The sequence below is a fragment of the Pseudochaenichthys georgianus genome, chromosome 21, assembly GCF_902827115.2.
Source record: "Pseudochaenichthys georgianus chromosome 21, fPseGeo1.2, whole genome shotgun sequence".
NCBI classification, from domain to species: Eukaryota; Metazoa; Chordata; class Actinopteri; order Perciformes; family Channichthyidae; genus Pseudochaenichthys; species Pseudochaenichthys georgianus.
Genome location: NC_047523.1, coordinates 6553061 through 6569708, shown reverse-complemented (window position 1 = coordinate 6569708; position 16648 = coordinate 6553061). Strand labels below are relative to the sequence as shown.

Sequence of the window (16648 nt, the reverse complement as noted above, 5' to 3'; positions counted from 1 at the left end):
CCAAGGTTAGCATTAGCATTAGCCATTGTTAATCCCAATGAATAATAAGTAGTTACACCTGCTCCTTCCTGTGAAGCCAAATCCTAATGTTTGCCGTGAAAATGGCCGATAGTTGAAAAGTTACACACACACACACACACACACACACACACACACACACACACACACACACACACACACACACACACACACTCTCTCGTACCCTCACATATACCCCCTCTGTGGAGGGATTAACAGATTTGACCCGGCAGTGCTCACATTCTGAACAACAGCCATAATCTGCCACATTTATTATATTACATTTTCAGCCGTGAATCAGGTCAACTCATATAATCCCCCCCCCCTTCACCTCTCGTCACGATACGAAAGTCGTCTGAAACCCGACATTGACCAATGGGATCTGTCTAAATATTGAAATCGAATGGAAACCTTATTGAGAATCAGAATACATTCCGTACAGATTAAGGCTGTATATCTTTCATAATCATAATTGCTCGTAAACCGCTTGTTTAGATTTTAGCCAGCAATAATTTTTTTGTTTTGATAACGGATGTACTTAATCCTACTGGACATAAATCACCTCTGACTGAGGTGGATATATATTTTAGAAGGGAGAACAATGACTGCTGTCCTTCTTTTTTTTACAATGAGCATAAAAAAGCTACAATATGCTGGTTTAATGCATTGGTCGAGGGACTCATTTAATTGTGTCAAATATGAGAAATATTTAGTTTCTATTGGGTTTTCCTACATATTTTTTAGTTTTTCACAACCTACAAGGCACTGATGTTTTCACTTGTTTTTATGTTTTAGACTAAAGGATGGACTTGTGTATGTAAAATTAACCACCAGAAACTAATCCATAATGAATAAATAAGTTCCAACCCTTGCTGTTTTATTAAAATGAATGCTTCTGTGATGCAGTGTCATAAAAAAACAGAAGCCTAATATTCTTTACTTGTTTATCCACTTGTTATTTATGGGGTGGTTAGTAATGAAATTCCTCTTAATTTTCAGGAAACCTTGCTAGCTTTTGAACAATTCAAATGGATTTGCATCACTATAGGATGTTATATATCAAATGTCAGCAACATTCATATCAAAATCAGCCCCAAAATCCAGTCTATGTCCTGCTTTGGTGTAATTGTTGGGTACCTTGACAGAGTGAACAGTGAGGGGTGGTCTTTATGAACTGAATGTGTATTCTTTTCTGTTTTATTTTTACAGGGCTATTCCCTGATGTGGGAGGGGGCTATTTCCTGCCAAGGCTGCAGGGGCAGCTTGGACTATTTCTGGCATTGACGGGATTCCGTCTGAAGGGTCGTGACGTGCAGAGAGCTGGAGTCGCCACTCACTTTGTGGAGTCTGAGAAGGTACGATAGCTCCCGTCAGTAGATCAAACACTCCATCGCTCCGCCACCTTCACTGGCTGCCCTTCCTATGTCACCATATGTTTAAACCAATCAGTGCAGTATCTGCACTGCGCTCTGCACCAGCCGATTGGCGTGCAACTCCTTCACTGCAAGTGGGATACCTCAACAAAAACTCACCCGTTTGCTTTCCTGGCCCCAAACTGGAGAGACACTACCCACTGATATCAGCACAGCCGAAAACCCATCTGTTTTTACTGCAACTTGTCCAATAATTCTAATTTTTTAAATCTCAATACTTTATGTAGCACTTTGCTTATTGAAAGCTAATGTACCTGCAGGATTTAGCTTTTTGAGTTTTTATCTTCATGGTTGATATAAAAGGCTGCATACAAACACTTGATGAGCTAGGATTTCTGATATACTTGAGCACACGTGTGCATGGTATAGTGCAGCGTGGCGGTTAAAGGTCAACTGGTCACTGGCATGCTGAGTCACTGTGTGTCTCACTCTTGTATAAAGGTGCCAACTCTCCCCAGCTGCTCCAAGTTCAGGCTGAGTTTGTCCTGCTGCTGGTGTGAGGTCAGAGCAGCCCGCAGCACAGTCTGCGTAAGGTTTTGGATTGTGACCTTGATTTTCAGGACAGGGTGGAATTTTTCGTATCATCTCTATATTTATAGCATCTTTGTGTTATTTTCTAAGTGAAGGAAAACGCAAATTAAAAACAGTTTTGGAGAATGTCAAGTGCACTTGCATTTCCCCAGTGCTGCCATATTAGTTAAAACCTGCACAGAAGAGAATACATTCACATTTCTTTTTTTTTTGTAATACTTTATTTTGAATTTTTCTTTTAGTTAAAATAAAGCAAAGACATACACAATATACAGTAAGTAGGTACCCGAAACCTTTAAATGGCCTACAAGAAAAAAAAGCTGGGTATACATTGACAATTCCTGAGAATAGTCTAAAGCTGCCAGTCGACAGCATCGTAGACATAAACAAAAAGGCCAAGGGTAAAAAAATAAAAAAGATAACTGGGGATGGATTGCCAAACATCAGACACAACTAGAAAATGCATTTCCTGCTGAAAATGCGTGTGAATGCTCTAAACTGTGTACATTTGTTGCTGACTTTAGCTGAAAAAGTAGAAAAAGCTCAATATGTTATTAGCTGAATGGTCTCTGTAGCTACAAAAACCAAGTAAGTGTGTTGCTGAACTTAGCAGAGAAATGCAGAAAAGTGAAATTATTTGAATCAAAATGGTTAAAGCTAAAATGCATTGCAATGACTTTGTTGGAAACTTGAAAGTGAAATGTTAAACTGGAAGAGCAGTAAAAATAGTGAAGAAGCTTAATATTTAAAAGAAAAGGTTTAAAAAAGGTATAAACAACAAAATGTATAACCTCAATGTCCTGAAATAGGTGAATAATGTAATAGTTGAATGGTTTCTGTTGCTGAAAGTAGGCTGAAGGAGTTAGATATTAAATGAAAGTAGTAGTGAATGAATGTGTATTAAGAAGAGAAAAGAAAGTAAAAAGGCTTTGAAAAGCAGCAGAATATTTTAACTGCAAACTTTTGAACTAAAACCATACGTCACCAATAATGTATAAATATGTGGAACGTGCTGAAGTCAGTATGAAGTCTCCATCAGACAGAAAAGAATAGGCTGAGACAGTCTTTAAACTCCAGTCTGTTTGTCAGTGTTTGTTTCTGTGCTGAGCACCTAATCATAACACCTGTGTGTGAGCCCAGAGATCAAAGGTTTCCATGGAGATGTGCTGTGAAAGGAGAGCCTTTCCAATGTTCTGAATGAGAAATAAACCTCTTACATTTCTAACGATAGCAAACAAAAACGGTAGCTGCTTTCGTAAAATGACAACGCGTGGAGGATGTCAGGACCGTGAGGAGCGTCGGAATCTGCTGTTTGTGTACTTTCGGGTCCATAATGTGGCATTTTTGACAGATTTACTAAAGGTGTGCAGCTGCTGCTCTGAGGACAGATCAGGCTTGATGTACAATGGGCCTTAATGTAGACAAGTTGAACGTTGTTGTCACTTTATGCCCTCAGGAGGCATTTTGTTTAATTTTGTTCTTAATTTTTCAACGTATGAGAGGTTTTCTTACGTTTTTCACAACAAATGATGTCCAAGGAGTGTAGGTTTTGGGAATTATGGCCGTTTTAAAAAAGAATTTAAGGCGAATTTCAAGCTCTCCTCCACTCTCATCACGCACTCTAAGCCTTAACGAGCTGCGCAATACACACTCATGTTAAAATCTGAAGAAGGCCTCTTTACCAAGCTCCAAACTAAGTTAAATATCTCAAAAACTGTAAAAATTATAAAAGATCTGAAGAATAAGTTTTATAGCTGAAAATAGGTGTGATAACGACCCTCATCTGTCGCAAATGGGGGAAACAGATTTAATTTCTTACTTAGCTTGGTTTTAGAGTAGTGAAGCCTATGTAGGACTTTAAACTGAATTAATCTGTGTTTAGAATGTATAGAACAATTATGTATACTGGACTGTCCCTCTCCCCATAGCTCAGAAATTCTGACATTTCTGAAGAGGATTAGTCAGTTCTTCAGAGAGTTTCCTCAGTGAGAAGTATTGACTGTGGTCACCATGATGTCACACAATTCCTTTTTTTCAACTTAAGGCTCAGGAAAATAAATGTAAAAATTAAGGAACTTTAATTGGATGGAAGAAAGCATAGCTTATTAACAAAAAAGCCCTCCTGAGAGTTAACCAATAACATTATTTTGAAACAATTAACATTTAACCTGTTCAACCCTGAGCCTGTTTTTCAGGTCTCAGGCTCGAAAATGACATTCCCAGAACAAATGACCATATCTACACTTCTAAAAGGGTTACATTAATAATCTTTGTTCTCAAAGTAATGATAAACCTGTGAGTTGGATGTAGAAAAGTCAGAATCAATATAGATGTTTTTTATTTTAAAGAAAATTCAGATTGAACATAGTAAAAAACTGTAAATTATAGTGTCCGTCCAAAACATATTTTGTACTTATAGTGAAAACTAACCTTGAATGATGGGTTAGTAGACTAAAAGCTTTAGGAATCCAAAGTACAACATATAATAAGTACCCTGTATCAAGATTGATGCAAAACACTTTAAATGTGACCTTTTTAGAGGGATTTAGCAACAAAAAAACACTTTTGGGTGGATTTTCCATATCTCTGGCCCCCTTTGGTCGATTTTGACGAATGAAATCTCTGTATAACCGCTAGAGCCAATGGAATCGAGGGAAAATTCTACACACACCAACACGTTACCAAATAAGGCAATAGTATGAAGCTGCAGCGTCGGAGACAGCAGTTACAGAACCACACACACAGGTCCCGCGTCACGACCGCACACAGGTCCCGCGCCACGTGCTCCGTCACGTGACGGGGTCCCGCGTGACGGCGGCATGTGACGGAGCACGTGACAGTCAACACACGTTCACATGAATGTTCAGATATATATTCTGTTAATTTAGTTGAGAATTTCAAAAATATAGTCTTTTATGTCTTTTATATGTATATTAAACAACACTGTTAATTTAGTTTTGGGTATGTTTATAATTCTCGTTTCATTATTATTCAAAAGAAAACAACACTGTTAAACACTGTTCCTTCTACAGTATCATAATTCTCGTTTCATTATTATTATTAATAAATCAAAGGTGTCTTCGAAGAGGTGCTAGATTACTGAAAAACAACTGTTAGTGTGTTCATGCACCAGCCTGCAAAAGATAAACAAGCAGATTGACCGAGAGGCATTTCAGTTCAGAATACATTTTTATTTATTTTTATTGCGGGGTCTGCTGTTTCTTCACTGGGGGTGAGGCGGGGTCTGCTGTTTCTTCACTGGGGGTGAGGCGGGGTCTGCTGTTTCTTCACTGGGGGTGAGGCGGGGTCTGCTGTTCCCTCTCGAGGGAGATAACCTGTAGTGGCACTCTGAATATTGGCTGAAGGGTTCCCTCCAGCAAGCTTCTGGCCTCCAGAGTCCAGAAGGCAAACCTTTGGCCATGCCTTTGAAACAATAAGAACAAGACGTCATCTAAAGTATTGCATAGGCCAGTGACCACCAACTGGCGGCCCGCGGGCCACATCCGGCCCGCCAGACATTCTCATCCGGCCCGCACGGGGGTGACTGTGGCGTTAGCTGAGTGGTTACTGCGTTTCTTTTACAACGTCGTGAGTAAGGTGCAGTACCGGAGTCCAACAGAGAGGCAACAGCTGCGGGACAGTAGACTGCGTACTGCGAAACCTTCCCTGCCTTCAAGAAGAAGTAACACTTCGTTGTGAAGAGTCTGCTTTGTGCACTCCGCAGCAGTAGCCCCGCTGCGACGGACTCCAACAGAGAGGCAGGAGCTGCGGGACAGTAGCCTAGAAGCAGGGTTGGGTTGTAACCTAGACTGGTTGTAACGGAATACATGTAACGGCGTTACGCAGAATATAAAAATCAAGTAGGCTAACTGTATTCAGCTGGCGTTACATTTCAAAAACGAGTAATCTGATTACAGTTACTTTCATAAACCTGAAGTGAATACATTTTGGAATACTTATTGGAGTTATTGGTGGAAAGGTTTCCTCACAAAATGTAATATTCATTACCGGCAGAACTGTGTGTACACTGCACGGCGCTGCAGCATGTCTGTGAGCGAGAGAGAGATGCAGCGTGTCTGTGAGGCCCCGCCCCCGCACGCAGATGAGAGAGAGAGATCTCTTTTAAAATATATTGAAAGTTAGAAACGGAGATGGTTGGATAAAATTTGCAAGATAACGTTTATGTAGCATTTCTTTATTGTCGAAATGATGACATTTCATAGATCAAATCAAAGTGAATGGCCTGCTGCTGCTGAATGCATGGGGCAAGTGACTGGAACAAGTTTTAAAAGTTATTACATCGTTTCAGATAATACATTAAAGGTCCGCAGTACCTGAGCGTGCTCCACTAGCATTGTGGACTATATAAAAATCACTGGCCCGCGATTGTGTCTATTGGATACATTTTGGCCCTTGGACAAATGTAGTTGGTGATCCCTGCTGTATGTTAAATGGATATATCCGCCTGCTTTCATTTATCTTTCCATTCCCACAACAATATTCATAAATAAATGGCATATTTTGGACATAGTTCGAATGGTGATTAATCATGATTAATTAATTTTTAAGCTGTGATTAATCTGATTAAAAATTGTAATCGTTTGACAGCCCTAGTATCTTTATCTTTAGTTCTGTGCCAAAGTCAGTTTGCATTTTTTCACTCGGGTCATTTAGACGCTTCTTATGAGACTTGTGTTTTTGTTTTGGTAAAAATGGTTCATATCTTCAGTTAGCTGAGATTCCTCCCGTTAATCTGGTGCTACACATTAATAGTTTCATAAATGTTAAGAAGCCCTGACACACAGTCTCGGAAAAAAACGTTGGCTTAACAGGTTTTAAGGTCTCAAGGTAAGAATTGAACAAAGTCATGTACAGAGGCTGAAATGCAAAACATGAGAAACAAGAGAAAAGAGTTCATATAGAGTCCAGACTGGATTGTGGGCTGCCATAAAGCCTCGAGTCGGGCCTTTTGGACGTCACCATCTGTGTTTTTGGAGACCGAAGTGATTATATTTTAAAATGATGGACTGAAGTGAATATAGCCTAGTTGTTTGTAAAAACAGACACAGTCCACTGCACACAAACATGCAGATTTAGAAAATGTCCTGCCTTTATTTGAACAGATCCCGGAGCTGGAGAAGGAGCTGGTGGACCTGAAGTCTCCCTCTGCTGAAGACGTGTCCAGAGTGCTGGACTCCTACCAGAACCAGGTCAGAACCCTAACACGTGTACCACTGACATTCAACTACAAATATCCAGAGCCGCTTCAGTCGGCACAGAGTTTCCGACGGTCTGTTTTCCTGTGAACGCCTCGCATGATGATGGCAGATGACGGTTCTCTCCACAGAGCGCTCTGGGTGCTGACAAGCCTTTCGTGTTGGAGCAGCACATGTCTGACATCGACAGGTAGGCTTCAGTTCCTCTTCTCTGTTACTCTGAGACTATTGTGAGCTGTTGGTTTGGTTTTCCTTCATTATCTGTATTTATTTCTATACTATTAACTTTAAATATAGGAAACACCAGAGGCTGTACATGACGGTATATGCATTTAAAACCTATTTGATAATTAACCCTCCTCGTGCTCGTTTTGAAATATGATATAAATCCTTTTTTTGACAACAATTGAGCTAATACTTATCTCTAGTTATTATAATAAATACTTTGTTAGATTGGGACTATTTGCGGGTTTATTGCCTTAAGGGCCTTATGCTTTAAGGATAGACTTATAAGACACTGAAAGCGGGAAGATGTGTTATTGAGGAAACTTTTGATGCCGAGTTTGAATTACAGTGTGAACCCCCCCCCCCTTCAGGCTGTTCAGCTCCAGCAGTGTGGAGGGCATCGTGCAGAACCTGAAGGCAGACGGCTCAGAGTTCGCCAACACACAGGCAAAGGTACAGTATGATGATTTATATTCAGAACTCGTCATTTTCAAGCTGTAGTAGCGAAACAATGACCAGTTTACAGATAATGGAATGGAATGTAATTACGCTTTGCTAATGTTACATTTTTGAAATATGCTTTTTATCTCATGTAATGTGTGCAAGTGTTCAAAAGGATAATGTTATCATTTCATGTTGTCCTACTGTAAACACTGACACAGATTTCATGCTTGGACATGTTTACTCGTTGAGGGTGAAAAGTGCCTTGCTTATTTTGAAATGACCCACCAGAAACCTTATCGGTAAGAATGAGAAACAACTAAACAACCTCTGAAAATGGCCACTGGCAACCATGACTGCTGAATTTTTGTTTGTTGTTTATCTTGTTTTTTTGGTATTTTTTCGTTCTTTTATTATTTTTTCCTTCCTCTGGTCTATAGGCCTACAGTGGCCGACCCGTGCAAACGCCCCACAACGGCCAAAACACTTCCATTAGGAGAACCGCGCTGCAGTTTCAGAAAAGAAGCGAACAAAAAATGTTCCAAAACATGCAAAAGAAGAAACATCTTCACCAACTTCACAACACATGTGGAGCACTTAGAAAACAATCACCAGCTTGAGAACACATGCGCAACTTTATAATCCCAAAATGTCACCAAGCGCTCACAGTTTTTTTATTTGACTTGTTTATTAAACTGCATCATGTATTTCCTAATGGGAATGTTCTGGACCGTTGTCGTGTGTTGCACCTGTCGGCCATCACAGTTCTGGGCTACAAAAGTCACAAGCTAGCATGTGTTGAATATACACAAAAACTGAATAAATATTAAAGTTTAAACCATAAGATACGACAATATCAGTTAGGAGTTTCTATTACACTTTGGTCAATTTATTAACATTTTTCAAGAGATTGTGACACTGGGTGCTTTACCGGTTCTTCTTTTCTCTGATTTAGTTTATTACATCGTCTTCACTCAGTTGAGATGTAACCTGGTAGAAGGGCGTATAATCTTATGTAACAGTGCACATGCCCCAGTTTACACCCCCCACCCCCTCCAGGATTAATCTTACTGCTGGTATCTCTTGTTTTCTGTTTATTTGATCTGTAATATTTAAAATATGTTCATGTTGAAGAACTGATCTGATGCTTAGCTTAAATCCCCTGCTGCTTCCCTTCAGCAAACATGTTTTCCTGTTTTCATTCAAACCGTGAAACTCTGAACAAGAGCCAGTGGGGGGTCAGCTCAGGCATCAAATATCTATTAGAAACCCACTTCCTCAGTTACTACTACACCACTGACTCACTGTCCCGCCTTGTGCATTAAACATTCATAACTGTCTCCGTCTTCTTTCCAGTATTATTGTATATTATATTATATTTGTGTCACCACCTCTCCGTCTGAGTCTCTAACACAGAAGTGTGTCCTCCTGCAGATGCTGTCCAGGATGTCCCCCACCTCCCTGAAGATCACCTACAGACAGCTGCAGGCGGGGGCCGCTCTGAGCCTGCAGGACGTGCTGGTGATGGAGTATCGGCTGAGCCAGGCCTGCATGGTAAAACCAAAACACTCATTTCCAGTTCATTCACTCGTTCATAATTGGGTAGGATTGGCAAATGATTGCATTCACCAACGTATTGATTTACATTTATTTTCATAGTTTAAATGTCGGTTTTAATCATTTTAAAGGTACAGTCACCCAAACATTTCATTCACATTACATTCATATTTGTAATATAACCTCTAGTGCTATTTCTATATTTATTGATTTTGTAATTTTATTTTCACTAATCAACAACATAACAGCTTTGTAATCTACCCCCCAAATATCCCATCACCATTTTTTGAAAGTTTTTAAATGTATATAAATCTTAATATAAACTCAATGCACATACAGTCAGTTAATTATTTCTTGTTCTTGAGTTGTAAATGTAACATTCATTTTCTTGGTAAATGTTTTAAAGAACTTTATTTATTGAAGGGATCTTTTATGACCCGTTAAAGTTTGTTATCAGTGGTGGCTCTGATATGAAGTGCATGTTGTAAACTCAAAGTGTAAAAACATTCGATTTTAAAAATCAGGAAGCCATCACTCGGTTACTCACGATAATGATAAATGAACTGTACTTATATTGCGCTTTATCAGGTCTTTACGACCCCTCAAAGCGCGTCACATAGTACCAGTATCGTTCACACCGCCCTCTCACAGAGACGTGCACCTGCTCAAGGCTGCGGGATTAACTCGGGTCCAGTATTTTGCCCAAGGATACATCGACATGTTGATCGCAAACGCTGGGAACGAACCGACCACCTTCTGATTGAACGACGACCACCTCACAGCCACAGTCGCCCCAATTATCCAATATATACCGTTTGTAGTCCAAATGATCATTGTTTTTAATCATAGCACCTTGTTGTGAGCATTCTAAAATAGCAAATATTTTACTTTTACTGTATTACCTCGCAGCAGGAAGAGCGCCACTCAGAGGCTCCCTCACTGGCGAGTAGTTTGGTAGAAAGAAAGTAGTTCCTACATGAAACCATCTCTGCAGATTATCATGAGTAACTGGATCATGATTTCTAGATAAAGACATTGCTGATCAGTTTTTAAAATGAAGCTTTTGAGAACAACAACTTTAGTGCCATATAGTTGTATTATACTGCTGAGAGGTCAGACTGGAAGATATCTCCAACCTTCAGTGACTCACACTAATCTGAATTGATCAAACGTATTTATGATTTTGGGATGAACCGTCCCTTTTAATATCAGTTATACTGACATTAAACTCTTAATGCAAAGTTATATTTTTTAATGAATGCAATTCCGGTGCCTTAACTGGCAGGGAAATTGCTTATTCTCCCATTCCTATCCTATAATGATTACTTTTTCTTTTTTAAGTGATACATCATCATCCAAAGCTGGATGATGATAATAGCACAGCTGTTTTAGATTAGCTATTATTTCATCTGCTGGAGTAAACCATAAGAGGATTGAGTCTCATGGGAGTGTTTGTTTTGCAGAGAGGCTGCGACTTCTATGAAGGTGTGCGATCCGGTAAGTCACTGCCGTGAATGTCAGTTTAGCATAGTTTAACTATTGATTTTAAAGGGTTCAGAAAGAATCATTACATATTATTCTGCATTGCTTGACATCATTTGATTATTTGTTACGTTGTGATTTTCTTTGTGTCTCCAGTGCTGATTGACAAGGACCAGAATCCCAAGTGGAACCCGTCCACACTGGAGGAGGTGTCTGAGGAGAGCGTGGAGCAGTGCTTCTCCTCTCTGGGGGAGAAAGACCTGACGTTCTGATGCTGAACACTTCATACCCACCACCGAGATCCCCCCCCCCCCCCCCCCCTGTGTGCTCGGCCTTCTGAGAGGGCTATACTGCTCTGGAGATAAAGAACTACATAAACTTACATACTCTGACTCTATCTGACTCTATATCTTTAAATACTGTGTTGACATTTTACAGGAAAATCCAGGCTTCTCCTCTGCAGTGGAGGAAAAGAGAAGAAGGTCTGATTCATGTTCACTAATCTAAAGTAGTGGCTGAAGAGGTAGTGAGCAGCTGCCCTGTGTCACACATGAGAAATGTTTGGAGTAAACTGGCTCTGCAGTGTTTTGTACAGCAGTAACTCTCTTTTGCTGCAAATGCAAGGGACGTGCCGCACAGCAGCATAAACAGGAATACATGGAGGAGCGATGATCTCACCGCTGAGTGCTTTATTACATTTCCTGTGGGTGTTTGTTGATGTGACTTGGATCCGTTTCTTCTGATCTTCTGCAGTGTGGTCACTGAGTCTAATGCGGATCATGTATCCATTTCTCCCGTTTTGTTTTGTCTTTTTCCAGTATGTATCCATTTTCAGTGGCATATTTCGAAGTGTATCAGTGTTCTGAAGAGGGCTGCATGATTTGAAATAAATTACTGATATAGCGACTGCAATATAGGAGGGATTGATCATTTTAGCATTATTATTCCCTTTAGCATCGAAAGATTTATTAAAATGATCATGATTTGATAATTTTTTTCCTCACGAATATGTGTTGTTTAGTCTAGAATACTATTTGGAGGCCAGGATATCTCCGCATCTCATTAAAATGTTATTTTAACATATATTTAACCTTTCACCAATATTGTGGTTCCTGCAGTTTGAACATCAAGCTAGTCCATGTTGTGATTTCGATACAATTCCAATTAATTACACAGCCCTATTTCTGGAGGCATTAACATGATTGTTATATGACAAATACAGTTCTGTATGTGTGTGATAGTTTGTGTTTTTAAAGTTGACTAAATCCCTGTTTTTCAGTAGGTATCCCGATACATTACAACATGAAGTTTTCTTGTTGAGTGTGTGAAAGAACTTCATTTATTCAGGCTGGGTGCTTTATGACCTGTTATAGTTTGTTATCAGCAGCAGCTCAGATAAGAAGTCTACAAAGGAAAGTTTTATTGCAGTTGCATGTTGGGTAATAAACCTTTAGTGTTGGCAACAGTTTTCTCTACCTGCATCACATTCAGTCTGACTCTATTACTTATTTTAATTAGCCTCTTAAGTGTGAGCAGGAAATAAGAGTAACAGATTACATGTAACAGGATACTAAAAACGGTATCTGTATTCCATTACAGTTACAGAAAAACGATCTAATCAGATTACTGTTACAATTTAAAATAATTAAATTACTAGCAGGATTACAATTCTAAAATACATTTTTAAAATAAAGTACCAAATATTATGAAACGCACTCATGTATTTGTTCTTTGTAAACTTTAGTTTGTGTTTTGCACTTTCATTGTTGACTAATGTTTGAAAATGCTAATAGAAAGGACGTTTTTGTGGACAATTTTTTTGATTTAAAATATCTTGTTTTTTTATTTTTTGACGTTACATTGCTCCTTTGTCTTACAGAATACACTTCAGTAAAGCTATCTTATTGATATTAATGTTCTATTGTCCTAATTTGACATTAAGCTAGACAAAAAGTTATTACGCTACTTTAATTATGTGATTAGGTTACTGATAAAAAAATGTTTAACAGGTCATTTTAACGGACAACATTTTTAGTAACCCTCCCACTCTGTTTGTGTTTCATATTCGAGCAGCAGTGAGACAGTCTGACCTCCACATGCTTTATGACCAACGAGCTGCCATAAACAGAGACTGTTCGTGTCTGCTTCAAACAGCCGCTGGCCAGCAGTCTCTTGTAAATCCTTCGGTTGCTCTTCATCAAGCTGAACTTTAAACCGGTGTGTGTTCACTCAACTGTAAGGGGACACTCAGGTTGGAAGCCCCTCAGAGAGGTTGTTCGGTAGCCTTCAGTAAATAATCTCCAGGTACTCCAATGAAAGAAGGCATAAATCCGATTTATTGGCATCAGTTTTCACACATACTGTATGTACAATAAATGAACATAAGTCACACATTTTAAGTTATTAATGATATGTTCACAGGCCGATGTGTTTCATTTGACCGCTGATTCCCAGGGGGCATTTCTCACTCCTTTGGCAGCAGATAAGGAGTGTGAAGAGAGCAGGGGGGTATACTACGAAGCAGGATTTTCGCTTAGCCGGCTAAATTCAGGCAAAACTCCGGCTTTCCGGTCCTATGAAGCTGGTTCTCTTTTTAGCAGGCTAGATCTCCATGGTAACTTATGCTTAGCGGCTAACCTGGTCAGGACCAGGTTAGGTTGCAGGCTAAGAGCTCAACTCAGTGAAAGCACCGCCTGCTGACCAATCAGAGCTCAGTGTGCGGAGTTTAAAGCGATCAAGTCATATTACAGGAGAAAGGAAATACAGAAAAACTGCCTTTGCAGGAAAGACGGCCGGCAAAAATCACCGACTGTGTGAACGTGAAAATCAATCAATCAATCAATGTTTATTTATATAGCCCAATATCACAAATGTTACATTTGTCTCAGTGGTCTTCACAGTGTGTACAGAATATCAGTATGACAATACGACACCCTCTGTCCTTAGACCCTCACATCGTACAAGGAAAAACAAAAAGAAAGACATTTGGGGAAGCTGGGTTAATCGGAACATGACACAGGTATAGACAGAGAGAAGAGAGACAGAGAGAAGGAAGAAGTAAGATGTCCCCCGACAAACTAAGCCTATATCAGCAAAACTAGGGGCTGAATCTAATCAGCCCTAACTATAAGCTTTATCAAAAAGGAAGGTCTTAAGCGCACTCTTAAAAACGGATAGGGTGTCTGCCGCCCGAACACAAACTGGAAGCTGATTCCACAAATGTGGAGCTTGATAAGAAAAGGCTCTGGCTCCCATTGTACTTTTAGAGATTCTAGGAACAACCAACAACCCTGCATTCTTGAAACGCAATGCCCTAGTAGGACAGTAGGGTATAATGAGTTCTTTAAGGTAAGATGGCGCCTGCCCATTAAGGGCTTTGTAGGCGAGAAGAAGAATTTTAAATTCTATCCTGTGTTCTATAGGGAGCCAGTGTAAGGCAGCCAGAACAGGAGTAACGTGGTCCCTTTTCCTAACTCTGGTTAGTACACGAGCCGCAGCATTTTGAATTAGCTGAAGCGACTTGACTGACTGCTTGGTACTCCCTGATAATAAAGAGTTACAATAATCCAGCCTAGAAGTAACAAATGCATGGACTAGTTTCTCTGCATCGTTTTGAGGCAAGATATGCCTGATTTTTGCAATGTTACGTCTATGGAAGTAGGCGGTCCTTGAAATTGATTTTATGTGGGCGTTAAAGGATAAATCCTGATCAAATATAACACCAAGATTCCTTACAGTCTCACTGGAGGCCAAATTAATGCCATCCATAGTTAGTATATCTTTAAAATGAATAGAATATCACCTCCATCTTCAGAGCAATCTGACTATTATAACATTAGCGTTAAGAAAGCACTTAAATAGCTGCCACAACATAAGTACACTGAGTGCAGACGTCGATGTGTCCCATTATCATTCATATCACATCATAATGTATCACATATCTCCTTATCTGAGTCAGCTGAGCCGTATCTGGCCGTGCAACACTCACAGTGTCACATACTGTATGCAGAAGTATTATTTTAAGCAACACATAAGTTGACGAAACACTCGAGACAAATGTAATTAAAGTCAGATCGTGTTTTAGACGGGGCAGTGATATCATAAACCTGTTAATGTACGCATTCAAACACTTGTTCTGTTTCCAGCTGTGTTCACCTTGCAGGTGCAGCTATGTGGCTTTGATCCTGGATCAAGTGTTTAAGTCATGGATGTTTAAAGTTTAACTTCTTCATTTTTGACTAGTATTAAAGTTCACTTTTCATTCAGGAAGTATGACGCTGCGCTGTCAGTGCGCTTCTCCATGTCTGTGATTGGTCGAATGCTCCAAATACCACCCCTTTCATGTGAACGCGCACCTAACTAGATAGGACACGGCTGGCTTGAGCGATCCACTTGATAACCAGCGTCGTAGTACAGTTTAGCGAGAGCGCGTATGTTTTGGATTAGGCCAACCGGCTAACTCAAACATATCCAGGTTAGGTTGAACCAGCTTCGTAGTATAGGCCCCAGCCAGGTGAGTCCTGCCCCTGCTTATCTGTGTGTGTTCCTCTTTATAGACAGCCACACTCCCCTGCTGCTATCTTTGGGTCACTGTAAAACACAGAGAAGTATCTGTTTCTGGCTAATCGTGGCCTGACTTTAGACAAGCTTCTTGAAACTTTGATATAATAAAAGGATTAGGACATTGTTTAAAAAAAATTCACAGATCAGTCAATTGCTTGAATTTTCCAAATAGGGTTTGTAATGTAGGTTAACAGGTTAAATATTACTGTTGGTGTGGCTGCCAAACAACTGATAAGCAACTATTTAAACAGTCACCACACACCAAGACGGCCGTCACGTTAGCACATTTCACCTCTTTCTTTCAGAATGAGGCGAAAAGTATTAAACGAGGAGATCTATTGCACGTCTGTCCGTCCTGGGAGAGGGATCCCTCCTCTGTTGCTCTCCCTGAGGTTTCTCCCATTTTTCCCTTTAAACTGTGGGTTTTCTCCGGAAGTTTTTCCTTGTACGATGTGAGGGTCTAAGGACAGAGGGTGTCGTATTGCCATACTGATATTCTGTACACACTGTGAAGACCACTGAGACAAATGTAAGATTTGTGATATTGGGCTATATAAATAAACATTGATTGATTGATTGAACATCACTACAAGTCTGGGCATGTTGAGAGTTGTATATACACACAAGGAGTTAGTCGGTTCCGTGAGAGGTGAGTGTTAAATGAGTGTAACGTTAATGTCAGCTAGATAACATTAGCTAACAAGGTACACTCGTGTTTTGTTTTAGCAACTAGTTTTCTCCTTAATAACTGCATGATCGCTGTGTATGCTGTGGATAACATGGCAAGGACAAGGTAGCCTACGCAGAAAACGAGTTGCTAAAACAAAACACAGGAGTGTACCTTGTTAGCTAATGTTAGCTAGCTGACGTTAACGTTACACATTACACTCATTTAACACTCACAGAAACCTTGTACAGCCGGTCCCGCATGCTGGCTCTTACGGAACCGACTAACTCCCCTTTTGTGTAATAGCAGCTCTCAACATGCCCAGACTGTAATGATTTCCACCTCATTTAATACTTTTCACCTCATTCTGGTGTTGGTGACGTGTATTGTGCGAGACCAGAGATATAGTTCATTGAGCGGTTTCACAGACAAATAAGTGTAACTTCAAAGTTTCACGACAAACTGTGACTTTTTTTACTTGGAAAAGATTTGTTAAGATTGACAAACATCATAGG

The 16648-nt window shown here is 39.9% G+C and overlaps 1 protein-coding gene across 1 annotated transcript in view; it reads left to right on the top strand.

Annotated features, from left to right (window-relative positions):
* hibch (3-hydroxyisobutyryl-CoA hydrolase) overlaps nucleotides 1-11218 on the top strand; it is a 46331-nt gene extending 35113 nt beyond the window's left edge. Inside the window, exons 8-14 of the mRNA XM_034109912.2 lie at nucleotides 1228-1373; nucleotides 7106-7192; nucleotides 7330-7388; nucleotides 7795-7876; nucleotides 9299-9418; nucleotides 10885-10918; nucleotides 11060-11218. Coding sequence (XP_033965803.1) covers nucleotides 1228-1373; nucleotides 7106-7192; nucleotides 7330-7388; nucleotides 7795-7876; nucleotides 9299-9418; nucleotides 10885-10918; nucleotides 11060-11175 — 644 coding nt within the window. The 3' untranslated portion in view covers nucleotides 11176-11218. The remainder of the gene's footprint in view (nucleotides 1-1227; nucleotides 1374-7105; nucleotides 7193-7329; nucleotides 7389-7794; nucleotides 7877-9298; nucleotides 9419-10884; nucleotides 10919-11059) is intronic.
* Nucleotides 11219-16648: the final 5430 nt, after the last annotated feature.